Source organism: Peromyscus leucopus, chromosome 16_21 (genome assembly GCF_004664715.2).
Source record: "Peromyscus leucopus breed LL Stock chromosome 16_21, UCI_PerLeu_2.1, whole genome shotgun sequence".
Taxonomy (NCBI): Eukaryota; Metazoa; Chordata; class Mammalia; order Rodentia; family Cricetidae; genus Peromyscus; species Peromyscus leucopus.
The window spans coordinates 25,906,132-25,928,862 of NC_051084.1; the positions used below are offsets into that span (position 1 = coordinate 25,906,132).

Genomic DNA, 22,731 nt, shown 5'->3' on the forward strand with positions numbered 1-22,731 from the left:
TGCAAGCTTTCACACAGGGATAACTGTGCAAGCTTTCACACAGGGATAACTGTGCAAGCTTTCACACGGGGGATAACTGTGCAAGCTTTCACACGGGGGATAACTGTGCAAGCTTTCACACAGGGATAACTGTGCAAGCTTTCACACAGGGATAACTGTGCAAGCTTTCACACAGGGGGATAACTGTGCAAGCTTTCCCACAGGGATAACTGTGCAAGCTTTCACACAGGGATAACTGTGCAAGCTTTCACACGGGGGGATAACTGTGCAAGCTTTCACACAGGGATAACTGTGCAAGCTTTCACACAGGGATAACTGTGCAAGCTTTCACACAGGGATAACTGAGCAAGCTTTCACACAGGGATAACTGTGCAAGCTTTCCCACAGGGATAACTGTGCAAGCTTTCACACGGGGGGATAACTGTGCAAGCTTTCACACGGGGGATAACTGTGCAAGCTTTCCCACAGGGATAACTGTGCAAGCTTTCCCACAGGGATAACTGTGCAAGCTTTCACACAGGGATAACTGTGCAAGCTTTCACACGGGGATAACTGTGCAAGCTTTCCCACAGGGATAACTGTGCAAGCTTTCACACAGGGGGATAACTGTGCAAGCTTTCACACAGGGATAACTGTGCAAGCTTTCACACAGGGATAACTGTGCAAGCTTTCACACAGGGATAACTGAGCAAGCTTTCACACAGGGATAACTGTGCAAGCTTTCACACAGGGATAACTGTGCAAGCTTTCCCACAGGGATAACTGTGCAAGCTTTCCCACAGGGATAACTGAGCAAGCTTTCACACAGGGATAACTGTGCAAGCTTTCCCACAGGGATAACTGTGCAAGCTTTCACACAGGGGGATAACTGTGCAAGCTTTCACACAGGGGGATAACTGTGCAAGCTTTCACACAGGGGGATAACTGTGCAAGCTTTCACACAGGGGGGGGGAACTGTGCTGGCAAATGTTCCTGTCTAGTCACAAAGGTATGACTGTCAACACCAAATGTAGGATAAATTTAAACTTTAAAGGGGGGGTAAAACCCACATGCCAAACAGAAACATTATTTCATGCGAAAGTGGACTGAATGGGCTCTTGATTGTCTTTCCCACAAAGGACTGGGTCCTTGGGTCCCCTTTATCCAAATCAGCCATCACGAAGACAGTCCAGCCCCAATATATCATAGGGTGTACAATTGCATGCGAACTATTCAGTTCGATGGATTACACAATGGCTGGACAGGGTTACAGAGGAAGGAAGGGTCTTGTGACTATGTCTAAAGAAGTGAGGAATGTTCAGCTTGGAGAGGCAGCGGCACCCATATATTTCTGCCTTGCGCTATATGCGTAGGAGCATATGGGTGGACATAATTAAGTCCTTGGTTTAGTCTTTAGTAAGAGAGCATGCTAGACCAATGAATTGCTCAGAGGTGAATTGTGTTAGAGGTGGGACACTTCCGTACACGGAAAATTCAGATGCAGAAACTGATGAGAGATTGCCCCAGCCTTTGTCCAGGAACAGCTCTGGTTGTGTGACCCTGAAGTTCTCTCCCCTCTGCCACTCTTTGACTGCAGAGACTGGGGAATTTTCCATGCAATTCTGCCCTTCACAGCAGATGCATCTGTCCTTTGTGTGACTCCCGTACAATTAATTCTACGCTATCCCCTTTCCTCCACATAAAATAAAGGAAATTATTCATTTGCTCACACTAATGAAGTAACTGAACAATAGATTGTAATCTGCAGTCCATGGAAACCATCAGGAATACATTAAATAGCATTTGAGGGATGCCTGCTGTGGAGATTTAAAACCCAGTATTCGCTGTAAAAACAGGCTGGATTCATGTTTGTTGTCTCCGGATGTAAATGTTATTCACTTTCACATATAACACTGAAGTCACAGAACACAGTGGTGATCCCAGCACAGGACTTCCCCAATGGTCAGCAGTCAATGCTCTCTGGCTAGACTTAAAAAAATTAAAGCAGAAGTATATGGAAAAGTATTGACCACTCAGGATTTGATCACCTATCAAGGGGTTCATCCCTGGCATGAAACTCTGGGGGGGGGGGAAAGAAAAAAAAACAAGTCAAAACAAATTTAAATTCACCCTTTCCCAATAATTAAATCTGAAAGTGCCAATGAATCAATTTACCTCATGGATGAGTAGAAAGTGCCAGCCAGGCCTTGGATCGCTAAGGCTGTGAGTTTAGGAGGTTTAAGTGTCCTTCTAGTAGCTTAGGTGAGGTTGGTAGGAGGAAGGCCAAAGTTCAAAACAATCAAAATGGGAGGGCAGGAGAGTCAGACACCTGACCCGAGGAGATGCAGAGTCGGGGTAAAAGCAAAGGCAGAGAGGGTCGGGGAGGATCGTTTGTGTATGAAAGATCGAGGGTTGGTAGAAAATTTAGGAAGAAGAAATAATACTCAGTGTCAACACTAGGGATTTGAAAACAAGAACTAGACTCCCAAAGGGGAGGGGGGACAGCAGCCTGTGTCACAGACAGAAGTGGAGGCTGTCACCGGGGCAGAGCCGAGAGGGATGCAGCGGCAGGCAGCTGGGTACCTGCCACTCGGCTCTGTAGCTCATCCCCGTGTATCTGGCAGGTCTGGTCTTTGCACTTCCCGTTGCCTGTCGTCAGTCACAAGCCAAAGTAACACTAAATGGGAAACTGCAGAAATAAACATCCCATATACTGTAAATTGAGAGCAGCTCTGAGTAGTGTGAGGACATCTCAGATTGCCCTGCTCCAGATGAGGACCATGCCAGGTGCTGCTTGGCTGGAGAGGAGACTCATTCCTGGTGGATCATGCACACACTGTATAAACTACCTGCTGTGGTCACAACCCCCTTCTCAGGCATCAGGACAACTGCTGCGCTCTTAGCTCCTGCAGTGTTTGTGTTTAAGGAGCCCTTGTTTTAATTAAAAATGGCTCCAAAGTGCAAGGGTGGGGATACTGACCCACTTACATTGTGGCATTCTGTTACATTTGCTATCCGTTGTTAGTCTTACTATACTTAAACTACGAATTAAATCTTATTATAGGTATGTGTATATTGGAACACCATGGTACACATGTGGTTGAATATCATTTATGGTTTTAGCCATCCACTGCGGATCTTGGAATATCCCCTCCCCAGACAAGGGGGACTGCTATATATTCTTGGGAGGAAGGCATGGCCATCATGGTATTGTCACAAATTCCTATAGCATGGGAAAGTTAGTCCTGGGCAGGCCAGGCTAGGCTGTCACACCCCTTCAGGAAGTGCAGCCTCTTCTGTCTCCAGCAGAGTCACTGTTTTTAAGGATCCTACCTGAGCTGATGAGAACAGGAGGGTAACCCCAGCCTCTGGCAAACAGCAATGACACTCCATCCTTTAGCCACTCAACCTGATCGTGCCAGGTAGGTTTTGGAAAGGGCCATGGCCCTGCCCAAGGCATGTGTAGTACACCATGGAGATGTGGCCCATTGGAACTGGTTAAGGATGCTGGGACCATTGGGCCTGGGTCCTCAATGTTAAGTTGGTAAGGAAAAAGGGCTCCGGGCACACTGAGGGGCCTCGCCAAGATTCGAAACGAAGGGAGGAGTTTTTCATTGAGGCGTCTTCTCAGAAAACTGTAATTCCTTAAAGAATATCCTAAGTTTCCTGGGAAACATGAACAATCGTATAACAGCTAAGGTGAAGATAAGTACTGACAGATGTATAAAGTCCATTTCGGAAGATGGGATTCTAGATGGATGCCAAGACCTGGAACAGTGAACACACAGAGCGTGGGGAAGGAGGGGGGCTGCGGCGAAGCATATGGGGCAGCTGGGGGCGTTCGGACCATTGGTGGATGTGTGGAGATGAGGCCATCAGTGCCAGGTCTGGCTTCAGAATTCAGCCTTGACCATCCGCAAAGTATCGGCAGGAAGCCAGGAAAGTAGCGTGATAGGGCCCCTGACTTAAGGAAAAGATGAAATGGTATTGTCCTGGCTGGTATATTTCGTACTTACAAAAATAGAATCTGTTAAGTACAGAGGAGGAGGAGGAGGAGAAGGAGGAAGAGGTGGGAGAGAAGGAGGAGGAAGAGGAGGGAGAGAAGGAAAAGGAAGAGGAGGAAGAGGAAGTGAACTGGATACATTTTTGTACATTAGTAAAGTGGGATGCTATAGATCCATTAACAATTTAGAGAAAAGCATTCACTGAAATGAATATATGTTCACGGAATCTGTTCAAGAGAGATTCTCAGCAGAAACAGAACGCCGGATGCCAGTGTTACTGCACCCCAAGTTAGTTGAGTCGGGAGAGGGAAGATGAAGAAAGGGAGGGGCAGAGCTTGGGCAGGGATGCACTGACAGTACACACTTGCCACATAAGCGTCAAGACTTGAGTTCCATCCTGGAACCCACATTTTAAAAAGCCAGGAATAACAGCGCCTGCGTCCAATCCCAGCACTGGGGAGCCCAAGGAAGGAGAACCTCTGGGCTTCACTGGCCACCCAGGCTAGCTCAATCAGCAAGCTTCAGGCCAATGAGAGAGACCCTGTCTCAAAACACAAGGTGGACAATACCTAAGAAGGAAAGCAAGGTTGACTTCCAGTCTCCGTGTGCATGTACTTGTACCCACGCACAAGCACGCGCACACACACACACACCCACAAGATATTCACATTGATAATAATTAACAGCCATGTTCCTGTTACTTCTCCATTGCATATCTGATACCTGTCGAGAATAAATGAGATAGAAGAACACAAAGAAAGATCTCACAAATCATCATGAATTGAGCAGAAAAAAAAAAAAATGGCCCAACAGGTATTAGAGACTGTTAAGCATTCCACAGAAGTTTTCTTTGAGGATTGCATTTGTCTCTTGAATGGTCCCTGGAAGCTGCATATGAGATACAAGCTCTAAAGCTCCACTGGGAAATAATAGATCTAAACAGGTGCTGATGCATTTCCTGCAAGCGGATTTTACTGAGTCCTGTCACAGTGGACATGGGGAGGGCTTCGAGGACGAGGCCCACAGTAACCCCCAGTGGTCTGCAGAAGACAAGGGGCATTGGGACGATCCACCAAGCTGGGGGAGGTACCTCTGATGAAGGCTGGCATTGCAGAAGGAGCCACAGCTGTGCTTGAGGTCGTGGAGTCAATAACCTCTTTGGAACCAGAGTAGACATCTCCACAATGCCACCCTGCTTCTACTGCTTAAACTGCTCAATGTGGAATAGTCCCCCAACGGTGACACACACAGGTTCTTCTCAGTTACTATTTATTGGCCTCCTGCTCTAATTCTCTCCAGAAAATGTACTCTCCCACTCTAACAGATAACCCCCACTAAATATGCTTAGTAGAAAACAAGATCTCATCTCTTTGATGCTCATCAGGGGGAAAAAAGGCAAGAGTGGACGTGGGAGGGATTAGCATTCGGTGAGTCACCACCTTGTGCTGGCCACTTCAGGTTCAACTTTGTTTAGTCTTCTCTAACATCTCTGTGTGGTAGGTGTTAGGTTGGCAGAGGGCACAGAGGCTGAGAAAGGTTAACTGCTGACCTCAGATGTCACAGAGGAGGGACGGGAATAAGTTGAAATTCCAGGACTAGATCCCTAAGTCCTCTCAGGCCCCTTTCTCATCCCACACAGCCTCCAAAAATTACTTCTCTTATTATTACAGAGATTCTCAGCAGCACTTAAAAAAAAAAAAAAAAAAAAACAGGGCAGATTAAGCCGTCTGAACAGGCACAGCCCAGATCGTATTAATAATTTAGGTTCCACTAAAGCTGAAATGAAGCTTCAGGAAAACAGGTCAGAGCCGAGAATGCCAAATGGATGCAAGAGTACTCTACCCGTCTCTGACACAAGCCAAATCCTGACTAATCCACCAGAAAGGAAATAAAAACAGAACGCCCATCACACGCCAGGCAGATGTGTGCATCGTTATTCCATCTTATTGTGTGGGAAATGCACGGGGCGGTGTTGTAGAAAATCTAATCATCAGCCTCTGAAAGACAAGGCCTTCCACAGGAAGCTTGACAATGACAAAGATCTGGGCTAACACACCTGGCAGCGGGAGGAAGTCACGCTGAGTTTGTGGCAGGATTGTGAGAAATGAAGACCATGGCTCCTGTTGGTCCTCACACAGTAACACAGACAGCAGGGAGTCAAGGGACACACACACACACACACACACACACACACACACACACACAGAGAGAGAGAGAGAGAGAGAGAGAGAGAGAGAGAGAGAGAGAGAGAGAGAGTTCATGGGATCAAACCCAGGGCCTTGTGCATGGTAAGCACGTGTTCTACCATTGAACCACATCTCTAGCCCAAAACACATCTTAAAGATGTATTCCTGATCCAAGATCCAATTTCAGACAAGGCAAGGCACATTCAAAGCCCTTTGAACTGAATTACTGAGCAGAACCGAGGGAGATTATCCGGATCACCAATTCTCCAGTAATGAAGACAAGTAACTATATGAACCTCGTGAGCCCAGGTTCCCGGCATTAACATATCAGCGCTATTTGGAATAAATGTGCATAACGGGAGCATTTATTTTATGATACCAGAGGGTGACTCCAGCTGAACGGGCATGGTAAGTAGGGGTCCTTAATGAAGGTCATGCTTCAAAGGACAGGTATTAATTACATTCAGCAATTTCCAACATTGATATGGCTCTCCTCCTGCTCTTTAAAGGCAGGCAACTGTGTGGACCGCGTTAAGCCGATACACTCACAGTGTTATTGAATCAGACTGCGGTGGCTGGGCCACTGCACCTGGGAGCAGTAGGGGAGGTCCTCACGGAGAAGCCCGGAGTACTGCACACTGAGGAGGCTCAGTGACTTCTGAAGCTGTGCTCACTTCTAGCACATTCCATCTCCTCACCTCTGACCCAGTAATGAGATGATGTGGCCAAAAGGAGAAAGAATAGAAATCCAGGAATTTATTAAGAACCACCTGCTTTCTTTGAAGGTATGGATTTACTCACGGTGTCTCCTCGACCGGGAATTCACAGTTCTGACTTCAACTGGCATTTTTATGGTCCCTGATTCAAATTGCTCTGTGTTTTGCAATAATGCTTAATGTCCCTCGCACATCTGCTGCGGATTGAAAACCGAAAGCTCAAGCCATGCACCATTACTTAAAAAGCACCTTTTAAGCTATTTACTGGGTAATGAGTATCACTGATGCTAAGAGGCATATGAATGACATGGAATTGATTAGAAAATAAAATGCTGAACACCAAAGTGAATGATTTCTCCGGGTGTAAAGCCCCCTATGTTGGTGAGGACCTTGTCACCAGAATTATGACATAGAGCTGGGAGGGAAGCCCTTTAGTCTCATGGTCATGGGTTTGAATTCGGCCACGGTTTTTGTCTACCACTGATAAATTCAGTATCCAAGTCTTAGGTCCCTCCCCCCCTTTCTCATCCATTGGTAAAATGGGAATAGCTCCAGCTTTCTCAGAAGATTTAGTCAAGCATTAATGGAAACAACAGCCTTTGGTACCTGTCAATCATATCACTGTAAATGGAACCTCACATTTGCTAGTGGGTTTCCTAAGATTTCAAACTGAGTTCGCTAACAAAACGTAAAAACATTTAATTTTGAATATTTACATATACTGTTTTAGCTAATCTCCTCCCTCAAATTAAACATTGTGTCCACTGTCCTCACAACTAAGGGGAAGTTAAGGCCCAGGAGATGTTTCTGCGCTGAAAATCTGGAATGATTCTGGCAAACCCCACTGGGACTATTGGAACATTCTGTCATTATCTCAAATAGCTTTCTGAAGCTGAAGTCGGCTTCTTACCTTTCCATACATTGCATTTTGATTCCCACTCTCTGAAAAAAATCGCCTGTGTTGAGTGAGCTATTAAAAGTCAGATTCTTCTACAGTCTTTTCATCAAATGATTAGGATAAAATGGAAGACTGTGGAAAACACGGAAATAGACTTACTAAGAAAGAACTAGAAAAGTCAATCAACTACAAAAAAAATTACTACTCTTCTTAAAAACTACAAACATTTTAGGAATTTATTATATGCTTAGTTCTTTATCGTTGACAGGAATATGGTCTTCTTAAGGTAAGATGGATTTCAATAAAATAAAGTGAAAATGATTGACAGCAAATCAGCTTGTCACCCTTCATAGCGTTTCGGTCTGTCATGTTCTTCCAGGAGAAGGGGAGAAAAGGCAAGCGGAGTCCCAGGCAAGGGTCCCCAGCATGGCACTCCACAGCACTTCTGTATTCTGGGAAGATGTTCTAAGGGGTGATTCGGAGGCTACTTGAGGTGCATAATGTTGGGAAAGTCAAACAATGGGAGAAGGGGCTGACCTGGGTTTGAATTTTCCCTTTACACCAACAAATTATGGCACATTAGGTAATATGCCAGAACTTTCTGAGCACAATTTTCCTAGCCAGGAAATTGTAAACATCATACCCTTGCATGGGAACTCAACACATGGATCCGCTTCACACATTCAACTGAGTGGCTGGTCCCCTTAGTTCGATGGCTTAGGGCTCACCTAATAAAGGAGTGGGCAAATCCTGCTCTACACATTCTTGCTGGGCTCTTTATAAATACAAACAAAAGGGTGTGTGGTGAAAAGATTATGCTGAGATGTCCGACTCTGTTCTGTTGGGTTTAAGGCAAATGGGGACATAGGAACACTGGCCAGTCTAGGTGGCAATAATGAGCATGAGGCAGGGTGAGCAGGTGTACAGCATGATAACTTGCTGTGTGGAGCGGGAACCTTTTTAGTCTATGCTGGTTGTTTTTTTTGTCAACTAGATACAAACCTACACATATCTGGCAAGAGAGATTCTTGATTCTTAACTGATAAAGTGTCTACATAAGACTGACCTGTCATCAAATCTTTGGGGCATTGTCTTGATTAACGATTGATATGGGAGGGCCCAAGCCACTGTGAGTGGCACCACTCCTGGGCAGGTAGTCCCTGGTTGTATCAGGAAGATGGCTAAGAAAGCCATGAGGAGCAAGCCAGTAGGCAGTATTCCTCCAGGGCCTCTGCTTCAGTTCCTGCCTCCAGCTTCCTACCCTGACTTCCCTCACTGATAGACTGTGACCTGAGAGTTGTAAGAAGAAATAAACCTTTTCTTCCTTGGGTTGCTTTTGGCTATGTAGCAGCAGAAACTTAACTAAAACAGAGGTACTAGAATACAGTATCTTAGACATTCATGATTAGGGATTGTGCCAGTGAAAATAGCCAATGGATCACGGTGAGTTCTGGGGGTAGGCATGATATATTGGTTACATCATTCATTCCCCCGTAAGTTCCCAGTGAGCACAAAACTGTTACATTACCTCTATTGTAGCCAATGTACAGGGGGTGAAAAACATGTATGTACACACACACACACACACACACACACACACACACACACACACACACACACACATGCATGACATCTTGTAGACAGTGAAAGGTCACAGAGCCCAAGGAACTACCTTTTGCCCAATAAATACTTCAAGATTTCTGGCACAATTTTCAAAATGAAATTACTTGCCTGCGAACATGGTTCTTAAAATTTTGTTATGTTTACCTACTTCTGTGTAGGGAGTGTGCCACGGCACATGTATATAGGTCAAAGGGCAACTTGAGGGAGTCGGTTTTCTCTTCCTCCATCATGTAGGCCCCAAGGATTGAACCTAAGCTGTCAGGCTTGGAGGCAAGTGCCTTCCTCTGCTGATCCATCTTGGCAGTCCCTATGAACATGGTTCTTGAGCACTCTTGAATATCTGTGTAGGTGATCATCCAGAAATCGAGAAACTAATTAACAATGGTGTTAATGAGTGCAAAGTGTAGTTAACACAGGAGTCTTGGAGAGCAGTTCTCAGAGTGATGGATTTAATTCCTCAAGGGCTGAGGGAAAGTGGCCGAAGAGCTAAAGCGTGGGACTCGAATGCTATGGGGGGTCAGTGATGTAGTCCTAAGATTTCTTTCATCAGTCAGTTCAGTGAGTAATGACTAGTGCCCATGAGCCGCAAAAGTGGTCAAAAATATTCTCCAGTTTTCTTATAGCTCCTCACCTCCTTTCTGGCTGTAGCTGTTCCAGTCCATTTGAGACCATGTGACAGGAAAGGGGGCCGGGAACCTTGCTAAGTAACTCCCTGGATTCCAGGAAGCTGGCAAGATGAGCCGCTTTACCGCGTCTCTACTAAACAATAAATATCCCTGTTGATCAATATGGGAGCTGACACCCAAAGAAATGCATCTCGAGGCTCCCTCCCCAATCAATAGCCGCTTCGCTGTGAGCTGACACCCGGCCTCTGTCACAGACTCTGATACTCTTCCCCAGCCCCACACCTTTCTCCACACCACCTGCTTACCTGCCTTATTGATGTCTTGGTCCTCTTAAAATTTACCATGCTTTTATACTTCCTTCAACTGGACAGGCTTCTTTATCTTTGCGTGTGATGTGTATGGTGTGTGTGTGTGTGTGTGTGTATGTATGATGTGTGTGTGTATGTATGATGTGTGTGTGTGTGTGTGTGTGTGTGTATGTGTGAAAGAGAGTATGTAGCCCCTCGCTCTAGCGAGGTAAACACTTTGCTCACTAAGCCATCCCCCCAGCCCTGTATAGACTTTTTACAAAACTGTATTTCACTAGGCTATTACTGTTTGTGTGACTGAAGTCACGAGGGTCTGTAGAGATATCTCCACATGGATGACACATATGTCCGTATCGCTACCTTCAGTACCAAGTGTACCCTGGACTAACTTCCTTCCTAATCCCCCCATCTCTCTCCCATTCTTTACTATGTGGTCCACACACGAGAAAGGAGAGCTACATATGGGTCAGATGAGAATGGTAGAACCTGATCCACCCTGATTATTTAGAAGGACACTGGTGATTGAGAAGTACTAGACAAGGACCAGTTAAATCAAAGCAGAAACTGCACATATGACAGGCAGGTCCTGTTCTGGATGCTGATGACTGTCCTCTTTCATGATGCTTCTGTTCCTCGACAGCCCAGCATCTTCAGAGAATCCGACAGGGGCCAGAGTGTTGTTGAACCCTGACTGTGCGTTAAACATTCATACTGGGTTTCCACTGCTTTGTTCTCTTTTAATTTATACAAACCAGAACACTAATTTGGGCGAAACTACAGGGGGCTGTTGGTCTTCAGGTGTGTGTCTCTACACAAATATTTCTTTAGAATACAATTAGGATGGTACCACAACGTATACAGCATTTGCCTTCAGTGTTAAATCTATATATCAATATCTATAAATAAGCACTTTTCAGTGACTGGATTCCACTTAAAAAACTATTTGAAAGCCGGGCGTTGGTGGCGCACGCCTTTAATCCCAGCACTTGGGAGGCAGAGCCAGGCGGATCTCTGTGAGTTCGAGGCCAGCCTGGGCTACCAAGTGAGCTCCAGGAAAGGCGCAAAGCTACACAGAGAAACCCTGTCTCGAAAAACCAAAAAAAAAAAAAAAAAAAAAAAAAAAACTATTTGAAATGTATAACTACATTATCTGAAGTGCAATTATTTACACTATTTTAGGCTTTTGCATCCAAACATAAACGACTAATAAAAACTCCAACTCTGAAGTCATTTAACTTTAAAGATCTCAAAAAAAGGGATCATTCTTCTCTTGACATAAGGTTGACCATGGGCACCCATTAATAAAGACCCTAAGAAAACCTCACAGAGATTGTGACTGACTTAACTTAGGGTGTGAGAATGGCCCAGGCCCAAGGCAGACTTCTGCCAATGGAGCCTGAGACGTGCTGATCTCTGAACACTCTGGATCCCACTGTGTTCTTGCAGCATGACACAGACATGGAGACTATGAAAAATGCAAAAAGGCCCCCAGCACACAGGAAATCCACCAAAATAGTGATTTGTTTGTTTGCTTATATATCTTTTATCCATCTGTGTAGAGCAAGGCACCCTCTATCTAAATGGGGCCAGGGGAGGGCCCTATGAGTCCCTCCTTTGTATTACCAATACCAAACCCAAGGTATCACTATGTAGCCCTGGCTGCCCTGGAACTCACTATAGAGACTAGGGTGGCTTTTAACTCACGGATTGGACTCACAGACATCTGCCTGCCTCTGCCTCCTGAGTGTGGGTGTTAAAGAAGTAGGCCACCATATCCCACTGATAAGGTTTTGTTAACGTGGATAGACGCAGGTAGAATGCAATAAGGTCGAAACACACCTTACCTACTGCTGAACTCTGCTTTCTTTTTCCTAAGAAAATTTATGAAAAGTGGATAGACATTTTCTGCGTTGAGATTCCAGAAAACAAACTACACAGATCATAGATGCATCATCTTGTAAAAGTAAAATTAGCCTACAAAAAAGATCCTGGGCCTGAAGAGTAATGAAGATGAAGTTTACTCTTTAGAGGAGCAGTTATCAACAACTACAGTAGGACCCAACAACTACAATAACACTGGCCTTGGCAAGACACACCCACTGGCGCAATATTGGCATGAACATCTTGGGAGTAACCAACCACTTTCTGATTGGACTTAGGTCCCATTCCACAGGATGAAACCCATACCTGGCACCATTGTTGGGCCAGGAATCCATAGCTAAATAAGCCTTAGGTCCTAGGGAGAACCTATTAGCATTATTCTAAGGAGACATAGTATTAAAATTACTCCTAATGACTCATTGTTATACCCATAGATGAATGTATCACTCCATCAGAGAAGCCTCTTTTTGCTGTAGATGGTAATTAACACAAAGATCCAAAGCTGGCAAAGGTGCAGAGAATAAGAGACATCAGATTGCTCAGCCCCAACTTAACCATTTATGCTGTACCCCCTAAGACTCAGAGATCATTGCAAAAAGGGGTGGGGGTGGGGGGCGGCAGGCAGAAAGACTGTAAGAGGCAGAGGCAGTGAATACACACAAGGAAACAGTGTTCTCAGGACACAACAGGGCAGCTACACATTATTTCTTACAAAATCACAACCATGTGCAAGCTCAAGCCGGACCAAATCCCAGCATGGAGAGGGGAGGTCCCACCCCTAGCCAAGGAGCTATTGGCAATTGAGAGCCGCTGAGAAGGGAGAGTCAGTTTTCTTTAAGAGTGTGGCCAATGGTGGGTCGACCACATTCCAGTGGAAGGCCACACATCCATGAAAGTATGGGCAGCACACATTGGACTTGATGGGTAGAGAGGAAAAAAAAAAGAAGATACCAAGTTGGGCAGATGGAGAGAGTAGATAGGGGAGAAGTTGGGGGAGAGGGTGAATGGTCAACACTCAAATTCCCAAAGAACTAATGAGAAGTATCTTAATAAAAATAACTATGATACAGAGGGACCTAAACCTCTAAATTTAATTAACACATTCCAACACTAATAAATCTATCATTTATATCTAATATGATTTTGTATTGTTCACCATATTAACTGGTCAATAGCAAAAAAGGACTTGGTATTTTTAATGAACAGGTGAGAAAATTATGGAAGAAAAACAGTAGCAGGCCAGGAAGAGAAAGGTGGGCAAGTGGCCTGCTGCCAAGTCTTATTCAAATGCCTTCCCTGTCCCTGCAGTTAATGGTGGGACAGTCAAGGGCAAAGGCTTGCAGGCTCTCTACGTGTGAACTAAGCACTCTTCCGCCCTCTGGAAGGCTGCATCGAGATGTTCCTCAGGAGCTGACCTGTGGGGTTCTGGAAGTTAATTGGTCTAATTCCTGAAGGTGCAGGGAAAGCTACATTCTTCATTTTGCTCTTCATTCTCAACAGTAGCAACCGTCAACGCTATCTGGTTCTTCCTCTGTGCCAACCTTCTCTGCAAGGAGTTCACTGAATCTCGCCATGGCTTATGACTAAACACACACTGCAATGACAGTCTTGCTGCAGATGAAGAGGCCGAGGGACACAAGGGTCACATAACTCTCCCAAGATCATGCCGTCAAGTGATAATGCCAGCATTCAATCTCAGACAACCTTACCCTCCATTCCATATCATAATCATTACACAGGACTACCTTTCATCTACCTACTCAGCCCTCCATCTGCCCATGAAGCCCATCCTCTGATGCAGCAAGATTGAGTTCATGTTTAGCCAATAATTATGACCTGGCCTCAGGGAGCTTAGTCTCCTAGATGAACCAGGCATGAAAATATATCAGTACAGCTCAGCCTTTCGAGGACGGTAGTAGAGAGAACAGGCTCCCAGAGACCCGAGATCACTCTTCTTGATACACAAGGAAACAGAACAAGGGTCTGAAAAACAATTACACTCCATAAAAGCCCATGGGCAGTCTGCATGCACAGCCTGGCATCTTATGACATAAATACCTGGGTGACTAGGTATGAGCAAAACCTGCAAAATGTCAAGACACATGAAACACCACAGCCAGAGCCACGGTCAGAGTTCGTGTCTTCTCAGTTCTGCTCTCAGCCCTACATTGCTTTGACCTTAAACAAGACTGCTAGACTTTCAATGAACTCAGGGCTCACATAGATCTCAAGGCCCTACCACCCAAGCAGAAGTTTACATCCATCACTGACGAGTTACAGGACGCTAGGCCAGTTCTTTCCTGTACACCTTTGTTTTCTCTATTGAAAAAAAAATGAAGATGAAAATAATCCTCATGCCACAGAGAAGAGAGAGAAAGCAATAGCCTCTTGGAATTCCTCTGACTTATTAGCAGACAGCCACACACTCCTGAGATACCACTGTCCTAGCTTGTCTTTGAAGTCCTAGTGAGAATAATTTTCTTTTTTTTTTTTCTTTGAGACAGGGTTTCTCTGTGTAGCTTTGTGCCTTTCCTGGGACTCACTTGGTAGCCCAGGCTGGCCTCAAACTCACAGAGATCCGCCTGGCTCTGCCTCTCGAGTGCTGGGATTGAAGGCGTGTGCCACCACCGCCCGGCGAGAATAATTTTCATTTGTAGCATTCAAAACTTTTTAAGGACACAGAACTTGGGGCTCAGCAGGTATGAGGCCTGGCTGCTCTTCCACAGGACGCTGACTTGATTCTCAGCACCTACGTGGCAGCTTACAACTTTCCATAACTCCAGTTACAGGGGACCCAAGGCCGTCTTTTGACCTCAGTTGTGGGATGCGGACATACATGCAGGCCAAACATCCATGCACCTCAAAGTTAACACTGGAAGACAGAACTTTGAAGTAAAACCTTACAATACATTTACACAGAGGATGAGAAAGACAGACACACCGCGATACAGAATTGCTCTGAGAAGCCAACGGTATGAACTGCAATTTCTGATGGAAAAGGAAAAATTCTCCCGTACAAAACATTCTAAAAGAAGTCCAGTTGTGATTTTTTTAAAAAATTTTCTCTGTTGTGTTTGTATGTGTTCATATGGGTGTACATGTGTATATATACACACACATGTATATGTATATATACATATATATACATATACACACACATATATGTATGTATGTATGTATGTATGTATGTCAGAGGTCAACCTTTGGCTTCTTTTGTTCTTTTCAAAGTCTCTCCCTAGTATGGAAGGCACCTTCAACTAGGCTAGCCGGCCAGTGAACCCTAGGGATCTGCCTGGCCCCACCTTGCCAGCATTAGGGTTACAGGTGCACTCTACCATGTTCATTTTTTTTTTTTTATGCCGGCGTTGGGGATCTAATTTGGGTTATCACACTTACACAACAGGCACTTTCCCAAGGGAGCCACCTCCCAGTTCAACAAGTCTATTGGGTATAGGGCAGCAACAGAACAGATGTCATTCTACCCATGAAGTAGGACATGAAGAATGCAGTCAAGAGAGCTGGACAGCCCAGTCCATACGGGACCTTCATGAGCTCCAGCCATGGGAACTCCAGAAATCAGTTTACTGCCTCATGACTCAGTTTCTTCAGTTGCGATATGGGGATACTAAAAATACACTCTGACCGGCTATTGTGAATGTTAGATGAGCCTGCACCCACAAGGCAATGCAAAGAAAGCCCCGCCTGGTGCACGGTACCTGGTCAGCAAATAGATCTGGAAGAGGAGACTAGAATCCAGGAAATGGGATTCTTTACTTCTCCCTTCGAGCCAGGAACTTGGCAGCCTCCCTAGAATCTGATTTCTTCTCACTTCCCACCTACAATCCATTGCCAAGTTCCACTGCATCTTCCCTTAAATATCTTCCCTACGCCACACCCCCTCTCCGTTGGCAGATCCCCACCCTCCCCCAGTTTGGGCTCCCAGCATCTCCTGCCTGGATCACCATCCGGGCTTCCTGACTGCTCTGCTGCTGCTGCTGTCTACAACGCTGACGAGCAATGCATTGCTCCCAAACAGGCATCCTGCCACCCTGGAGCAGGAACCTTGCCAATCCCTGTAGAATGGCACGCACAGGTCTTCATATTCTGGTCCCTCCTGACTTTTCCTGCCGTGTGCTCAGACTTCCTTCCCCCAAAGCATTCCAAATGACCATCTGCTCTCCATGCAGCCCAGTGGTTTCTTCTGCTGTCTCCATTCCAGCCATGCGGGTCCTGTCATTCCTGTCTTCTTCGTCCCTGCCTTGTCCTCCGAGGCTCAGATCCTTTTCTAAACCCATTCTAACCAACTAGGGTGGTGGGGGAGGGGGGATCTCTGTACAGGCTCTTGGAATGGCTTTTTCTGCCCTGTTGGAGGATAATGGAGGCGGGTTTATCTTTCTCCTCATCTCTCTTGGGAGTTATCTTTCCGTTACACTATTTGTTTATGTTTGTTTATATCCAACATCCGATAGGAAAGCTGGTTGTAGAACCCACCTCACACATGATTATTGAATGAATGCATGCATATACAAATGAAACAATGAGGATTTACTCCTGCTTTGTTATTGATCATTCAGATTCAATGGCAGTAATCAGAAATAATTTTACTCACAGAATGGAATTACTCTTAGGATTTCCAGTGTATTTCAGGACCCAGCACCAGGTCAGCGATGCACAGAGAGATAAAGGAACTCCATAGTGCCCGAGTGTGGGGTTGCCTCAGGCAGTCTTCAAGGTTTTTTATGGTTTATATTATTATTATTATTATTTACCAGAGATTACAAATATAAGCAAACAGATATTCATACATCTAAAGACAATTTACTGTTTAAAATAGATTTGATGTTCTTGATATTTCTCAGTGCAGAAATGCATTAACGTGCATTTCATGGGGGAAAGGGCTGAACATGCAGAGAGCATGAATCCATGGATAATGGCAGCAAGGGGCATGCAGGGACCACAGAGGCACTGCCAGAAGGTAGCGCGTGCCTCCCTGGGTCTGTGGCAGGTTGAGCTATCTACTGACACACACCTATGGGCTGGTGACATAGTTTCTCTCTGCAAGCTGCCAAGAACAGAGACCTAGCATCACTTAGCCAGGGCATTGTGCCCACCTTGGCTTGCTGTCCTTTGCTGTAAAGCTAAGCAGCCTATTAGGAAAGGAGTGTGTGGAGGGGCATGGAACTATGACAGGAAGGTCCATGGGGAAGCGTGGGATGAACTATCGGTCTTTAATGCAATATCCATTGAAGCCTTGCTTGTACCCCCTTCCAACAGAACCAAGGGCCTGGAGAGATCTCAGCAGGAGAGTATGAACTGAACATGTGCAGGGACCTGGGGTCCTTCTCCTGTAGCTCTCACTTTGAACCCCCATGAAAGCCTTTAACCAGTTCTTAGATGCATTTCTTTCTTAACCCACTTAAAACTACTTAAGGTATGCCAAGAATAAAACATCTTTGTTAAAATTCAACATATTAAAAATCCATTAGCATTTTTGGTTTGTGTGTGTGACAGGCAGTCCATGCTCCTAGTTAACATATCTAAAATAGAATTAAGGCGCAGCTCACTGGCCTTCAGGAAACCTGGTGGAGTGGCAGCCTGGTATTCCAGTTCCTATGCATCCTGTAATATATACTATACTGTTTAGTCATAGTCCAGGATGCTTGCTGCTGTGTCATAGAGTCAAGACAGGGTCATCTCAGGCTTGCTTAAACCTGCACTGCAAAGTCTCCCATGTATAAGTCACAGGCTCTTTTACGTAATGGCAGCTCAGATATTTCCTAAGCTTCTCGACATGGGTTGTCTGAGAGTATTCGCTATTACTTTTATGTAATTAGGAGATCCTAAGGGATAATTCTGCCTTATGAACAACTATCCCACAAATACCCACAAAGCAATGTTTAAAAGCAGCTCTCCCCCACCTCATTGGCATAGGGTCTGTCTTATAGAACAAAGTAGTCCACTCGCCTTGATCAGGATTCTAGAAAAAGGTTGAGAAGAGGCTCAAAGTCAAACAATTCAGGGGACAAAAGTTACATTTGCCATATGAAATGGATGGAGAGTATGTCTTCAAAGTAACTGAACCTTAACTCCATACATTAAGAGCCATCCATGGAAAGTATGACCATGGGGACTATCTTCCACAGTACATTGTCCTTTCGGTAATACATCTGAGATGCTGGGACAGTGTCAGTCCTCAGCCACTTTCTGCAGCTCCCCTCCGAGTGTCCTGAGAACAATGTATATACATCAGCTTGTCTGTCCACAATGGCGGTATTGATATTGCGCTATGTGGCCCTCTGGTTGCTAAGAGATTTACATGGGGCGGACTGTCGCACTTCTAACAAAGCATTCTGGTCCACAAAGCTTTTGCTTCAGCTCAGTGAATCCTGAAGCAGCTCTACCTCACCCTTCCCTGTGTGGTTACCTAGTCAAACAGGGACCCAGGTCAGTGACTGCTGCTACAAGGTCCTGCCTGTCATCAACCTTCAGGAGGACACTGGGCCTTCACAAAAATGTATGTCCCTGCACCCCTGTGTCTTGGAAGCCCATTTAGCATCAGGGAATGGAGGCAGGGATATTTGGCAAGGGGCCATCCATAGTGACCTTCTCCGAGCCAGAGCTCATGTAATAAAACAAGACTAGAACCTTGTAAAATACCATCATTTCCTAACTCTGCTATATAAGGTTTTGAAACAAGCCAAGGCAGAAGTCCTCACCCCAAGTTTTTGCTTTTATGAAAAGAGATCCAAGGAGTTTATTTACAAGAATACCCAAAGGAGAGGTATGCACATGCAACATCTTGCCGCAAAATTGCCGTAACCCTCCAAATGCCATCTCCTTCGGCAAAAGGCAGAGGGCCTACTCTTGCAGAGTCTAACCCTGAAGGAACCTGGGGAGGTACCCAAAATAGCCACCTCCCTCTTGAAGAAAGGTAGATTCCATGGATGGAATTGGCATGTCATTTGCAAAGCAGATACATCAAGGCTGAGAATTCATGAAGAACCTTTTCCCCTTGGGGCATTCCCAGACACATCAAAAATGTTTTATGACTGGCTTCCATATTCAGATGGCAGGTTTTTAGTCTAAATGTTCTTAATTGTCACGCAGGGAAAGTCCTTTGGACCATCCGGTCCCCAGGAGTCATCTTAAAGGGCAAAGCCATCAAATAGTAAGAACTCTCGAGCTTCAAGGAAACACCACTGGCCTAGAATCTCTCTCTTGTGTGTCCTCTCCAGCCCTGGACATCAGAATTGGGTACCTAGTGCCGCATCGGGCTTTGATCTCAGGCTATCAGTGCTGAAGGCTGCAGGGCTCTCTCCTCCATCCCCCAGGCCACAGGAATTCCTGTGTTTAGGATCACTCTCACCCAGCAGGTAAGACTCAAACGTCTGCGATCTCAGCTCTATTTAACCACAAAAAGTTATTTCTAGTAGCTGATTTCCATTGCAGAATCCTAGCTCAAAAATACCTCCTAGAGCTAAGAGACCCAAGGACAGCAAGAAGGCAGAGCAGGAGCCGGCTTGAGGTCACAAAGCTGCCCAAGACAGGCACACATGTGACACACTTCCAACCCCAAAGCGGCTTTTCCACACACCAGACCTCTAAGAAGTACAAAGGCCGGCCCTCCGGCACACCAGAGTCACCTGCAGTCTATTTAACCTTGACCCAGCTGCAAAGAAAGTAACTTTAACTCCTTGGCAACACCCTTGCGTGTTGTGCAAACGTGCCGGTAGCCCCTGGAAAGTGAGGCGCACCTTCTGCAGAGCCCCGCAATCACCCTCCCCAGACTCAGGAGGAAGCCTTCCCTGGCCCAAGCCCAGCCTGTGACCATGCTTTACCAGCAGCCCCCCATCTCCACTCCCAATTTCCACTCCATGCTGCACGTGAAAAAAAAAAAAAAAAAAGCCCTCCATGCTTGTCTCGGATGCCGGGAGGAAATCCAGACACAAAGATGAGAGCCCCGTGGCACACATAGCTACTACCTTCTTCTTGCGATCCCGGGACCGTTTGCGGTGCTTCTTTTTTTTCTCAGTCTCTTCCTCAGCATTGATTTCTAAATCCCGGTTCTTCTTTAACTGGGAGGCGGCATGAGCCATAATGCATCGAAAAAGACCCTGTCGAGCACGCCAAGCTTTCTCCGCGAAAAGGTGATCTCCTTGGGCACCTCTAATTAGGCAGGGAGAGCAGCATAGCCCTCGCCCGGAAAGGAGCCTGGGCTGAAAGGCAGGGAAGCATCCAAGAGGCAGAGAGGCAGAGAGATGCTAAAGAGACTGCAGCTTTCAAAACCCACCACAGCGGGGTCCGGATTTCACCCTACACCTTGCTGCGCCTGCCCCTCTCCCGGAAAGCGCAGCCATCCTGCTGCAGAGGCTGTAGTGGAGGCAGCTGGGACCAAGGAGCTGTGTTATGGCCGCATCCCCTGCCACCAGCTGGAAGTGTCTAAGTGATTCCTCCGAAGGGGGAACGCTGCTGCAAAGGGTGCTCTTCCGAAGGGGAAGGATCCGGAGTCACCACACAGGCGGCGGCGGCGGCGGCGGCAGCCGAAAGCCAGCACGGATCCTGAAAAAAACCGACTTCAGAATCCTCCACCACACGAGAAAGGGCTGCAATTTATCCATCAGCCTAGGTCTGCACCAAGTGGAAATTAACCCATCGGAGAACGGAGCCGCTTGAGTTCAACTGCTGATGGCGGCAAAATATATAAAATAAATTAGCTGCATTTTCCCAGGGAGATGCTGACTCCATTTTCAGGCAAACAATGCGTGCATTGCTGGGCTCAACAGGGCATCCTTTATGCCCAGTTAGTCCTGATGCATTTGGTGGAGAGGACTAAAGAAGGGTCTGTTGTCTTTTTAAAACAACACGCTCATGACAACACATTATCCAGGAAGGCGTGAGCCCACTGTTGGGAGGGACAGATGCCCGATTCAGAGGTTCCCCAGGACTCTCCTCTCATGTGCTGTGGGGGTGCAGAGGAGAGGGCAGCAGGACTCTCAGCAGTGTTGCAGAGTGGCTTTCGTTCTAGGGTTCATTGTAATCACGCTACTATGTGCACCACCTGAGTCCTCCGCGACTGCAGCCTCTGAATATTCATTAGGAGAAGTGAAGCAGCGTGGCTCAAAGATGCCGGCATCTTCTGGGAGCGTGCCCTGGAAGAGAGCTAAGCAGGGAATCTCACCCACCACCACCACCACCACCACCACCACCACCACCACCACCACCACCACCACCACCACCACCGACATTGACAGCTTTAGCAAGAAGTCCCTGACATGCTAGACTGGGCCCAAAGCCTGTGGGCTCCAGCTAACACCTCTCAATTTCACCAAGAAAATCAAATAAAGGAATCAAAAGGAGAGGCTCATGTGGCCTGAGCACCGTGGGCCTTAACTTGGGAGGTGGACATCCTGGGCTCTGCAGAGGGAGCTTCCTAAAGGATGGATCCCAACGCCCAGGGCATTGTGGGGATTGGGTTGTGGATCTACAGAGCAGTTTCTCATCTGGTGTATGTCTAGAGCACTGAGTGGGATTCTTACCAGCAACATCTACAGACTGATTCTGCTGTGGCTATCAAAGGTCCCCTCTCTCCCACTGAAGGTCTTCCAGTGATAAAGGTCAGCAGTGATAAAGAATTGAAAGATGCAAGGCCCCCAGCCTGTCGTTCTTATTATATGCAGATGGCACATGTCACTGAGACCAAATGAAAAGCACGCTGATCACACAGTTGATGAGGGTCTACTATGTGTACCCATTCACACGGGCTCGCTTTCCACAGAAGTACCCTCGCAAGGAAATGGCGTGTCCTAAGAACTTGGTTATGGTCTCTGAAAACAAAATGCATAGGTGTGATGGCTTGCACTTGCACGTGCTGGGGAGGCAGAGAGCAGATCCCAGAGGCTCATTGGCCAACCAGCTCAGTGTCCTTGGTCAGCTCCAGGCCAGTGAGACACACCGCCCCACAAAAGGGTAGAGGTAGTGCCTAAGGAATGACAGATGAGATCGTCAGGTGGGCGCCACAGGCACGCGCGCGCACACACACACACGTACACGAATGTCCTCATGTGCACCCGCATACCCACATGTGTACATGTGCACACACACACACATGCACATGTGTGTATGTGTGTCTGTTATTAGACTGTCTTATCTAACAAGAAGCAGGCAAAGGTCATGGAGGTATAGACCGTTCTAACTCAAATTCAAAAGCAGACGAGCTCTAATGGGATTGGTAGGGAAAATGAGTGGCTTTATGCTTTCCCACCAGGATTTTTCCCCCATAAGACGTAAGTGGGACAGAGGAAAGGATGACATGTGACACTTTCGTATGGCATCTAAGTCCTACACTTTTGAGGAATATTCGCACAGTTTCAGCCAGCTGAAGAGGGCAGCCAGCTACAGAACTGGCAACTTTCCCACTGGCTTCGGAATCTTTTTCTCCTCCCTTTGTAGACACTAATGATACTTCCAAATGCAGCACATTTATAAGCACCCTTGATCAAGGCAAAGGCTG

General features: G+C 46.3%; 1 protein-coding gene across 34 annotated transcripts in view; it reads right to left on the minus strand.

Moving 5' to 3' along the window:
• Positions 1–22,731, minus strand: part of Ank3 (ankyrin 3) — a 484,120-nt gene that overhangs the window by 300,681 nt on the left and 160,708 nt on the right. For 12 of the 34 annotated variants that reach the window (XM_028877240.2, XM_037199674.1, XM_037199690.1 and 9 more), the window contains exon 1: positions 20,204–21,355. The exons of 1 other annotated variant lie outside the window; for it this stretch is intronic. In XM_028877240.2, the coding sequence (XP_028733073.1) occupies positions 20,204–20,317 (114 nt within the window). In that variant the 5' untranslated portion in view covers positions 20,318–21,355. Of the gene's footprint in view, positions 1–20,203; positions 21,357–22,731 lie in introns of those variants that run through there. 21 more of the 34 variants (XM_028877239.2, XM_037199695.1, XM_037199694.1 and 18 more) reach the window with 10 other exon arrangements.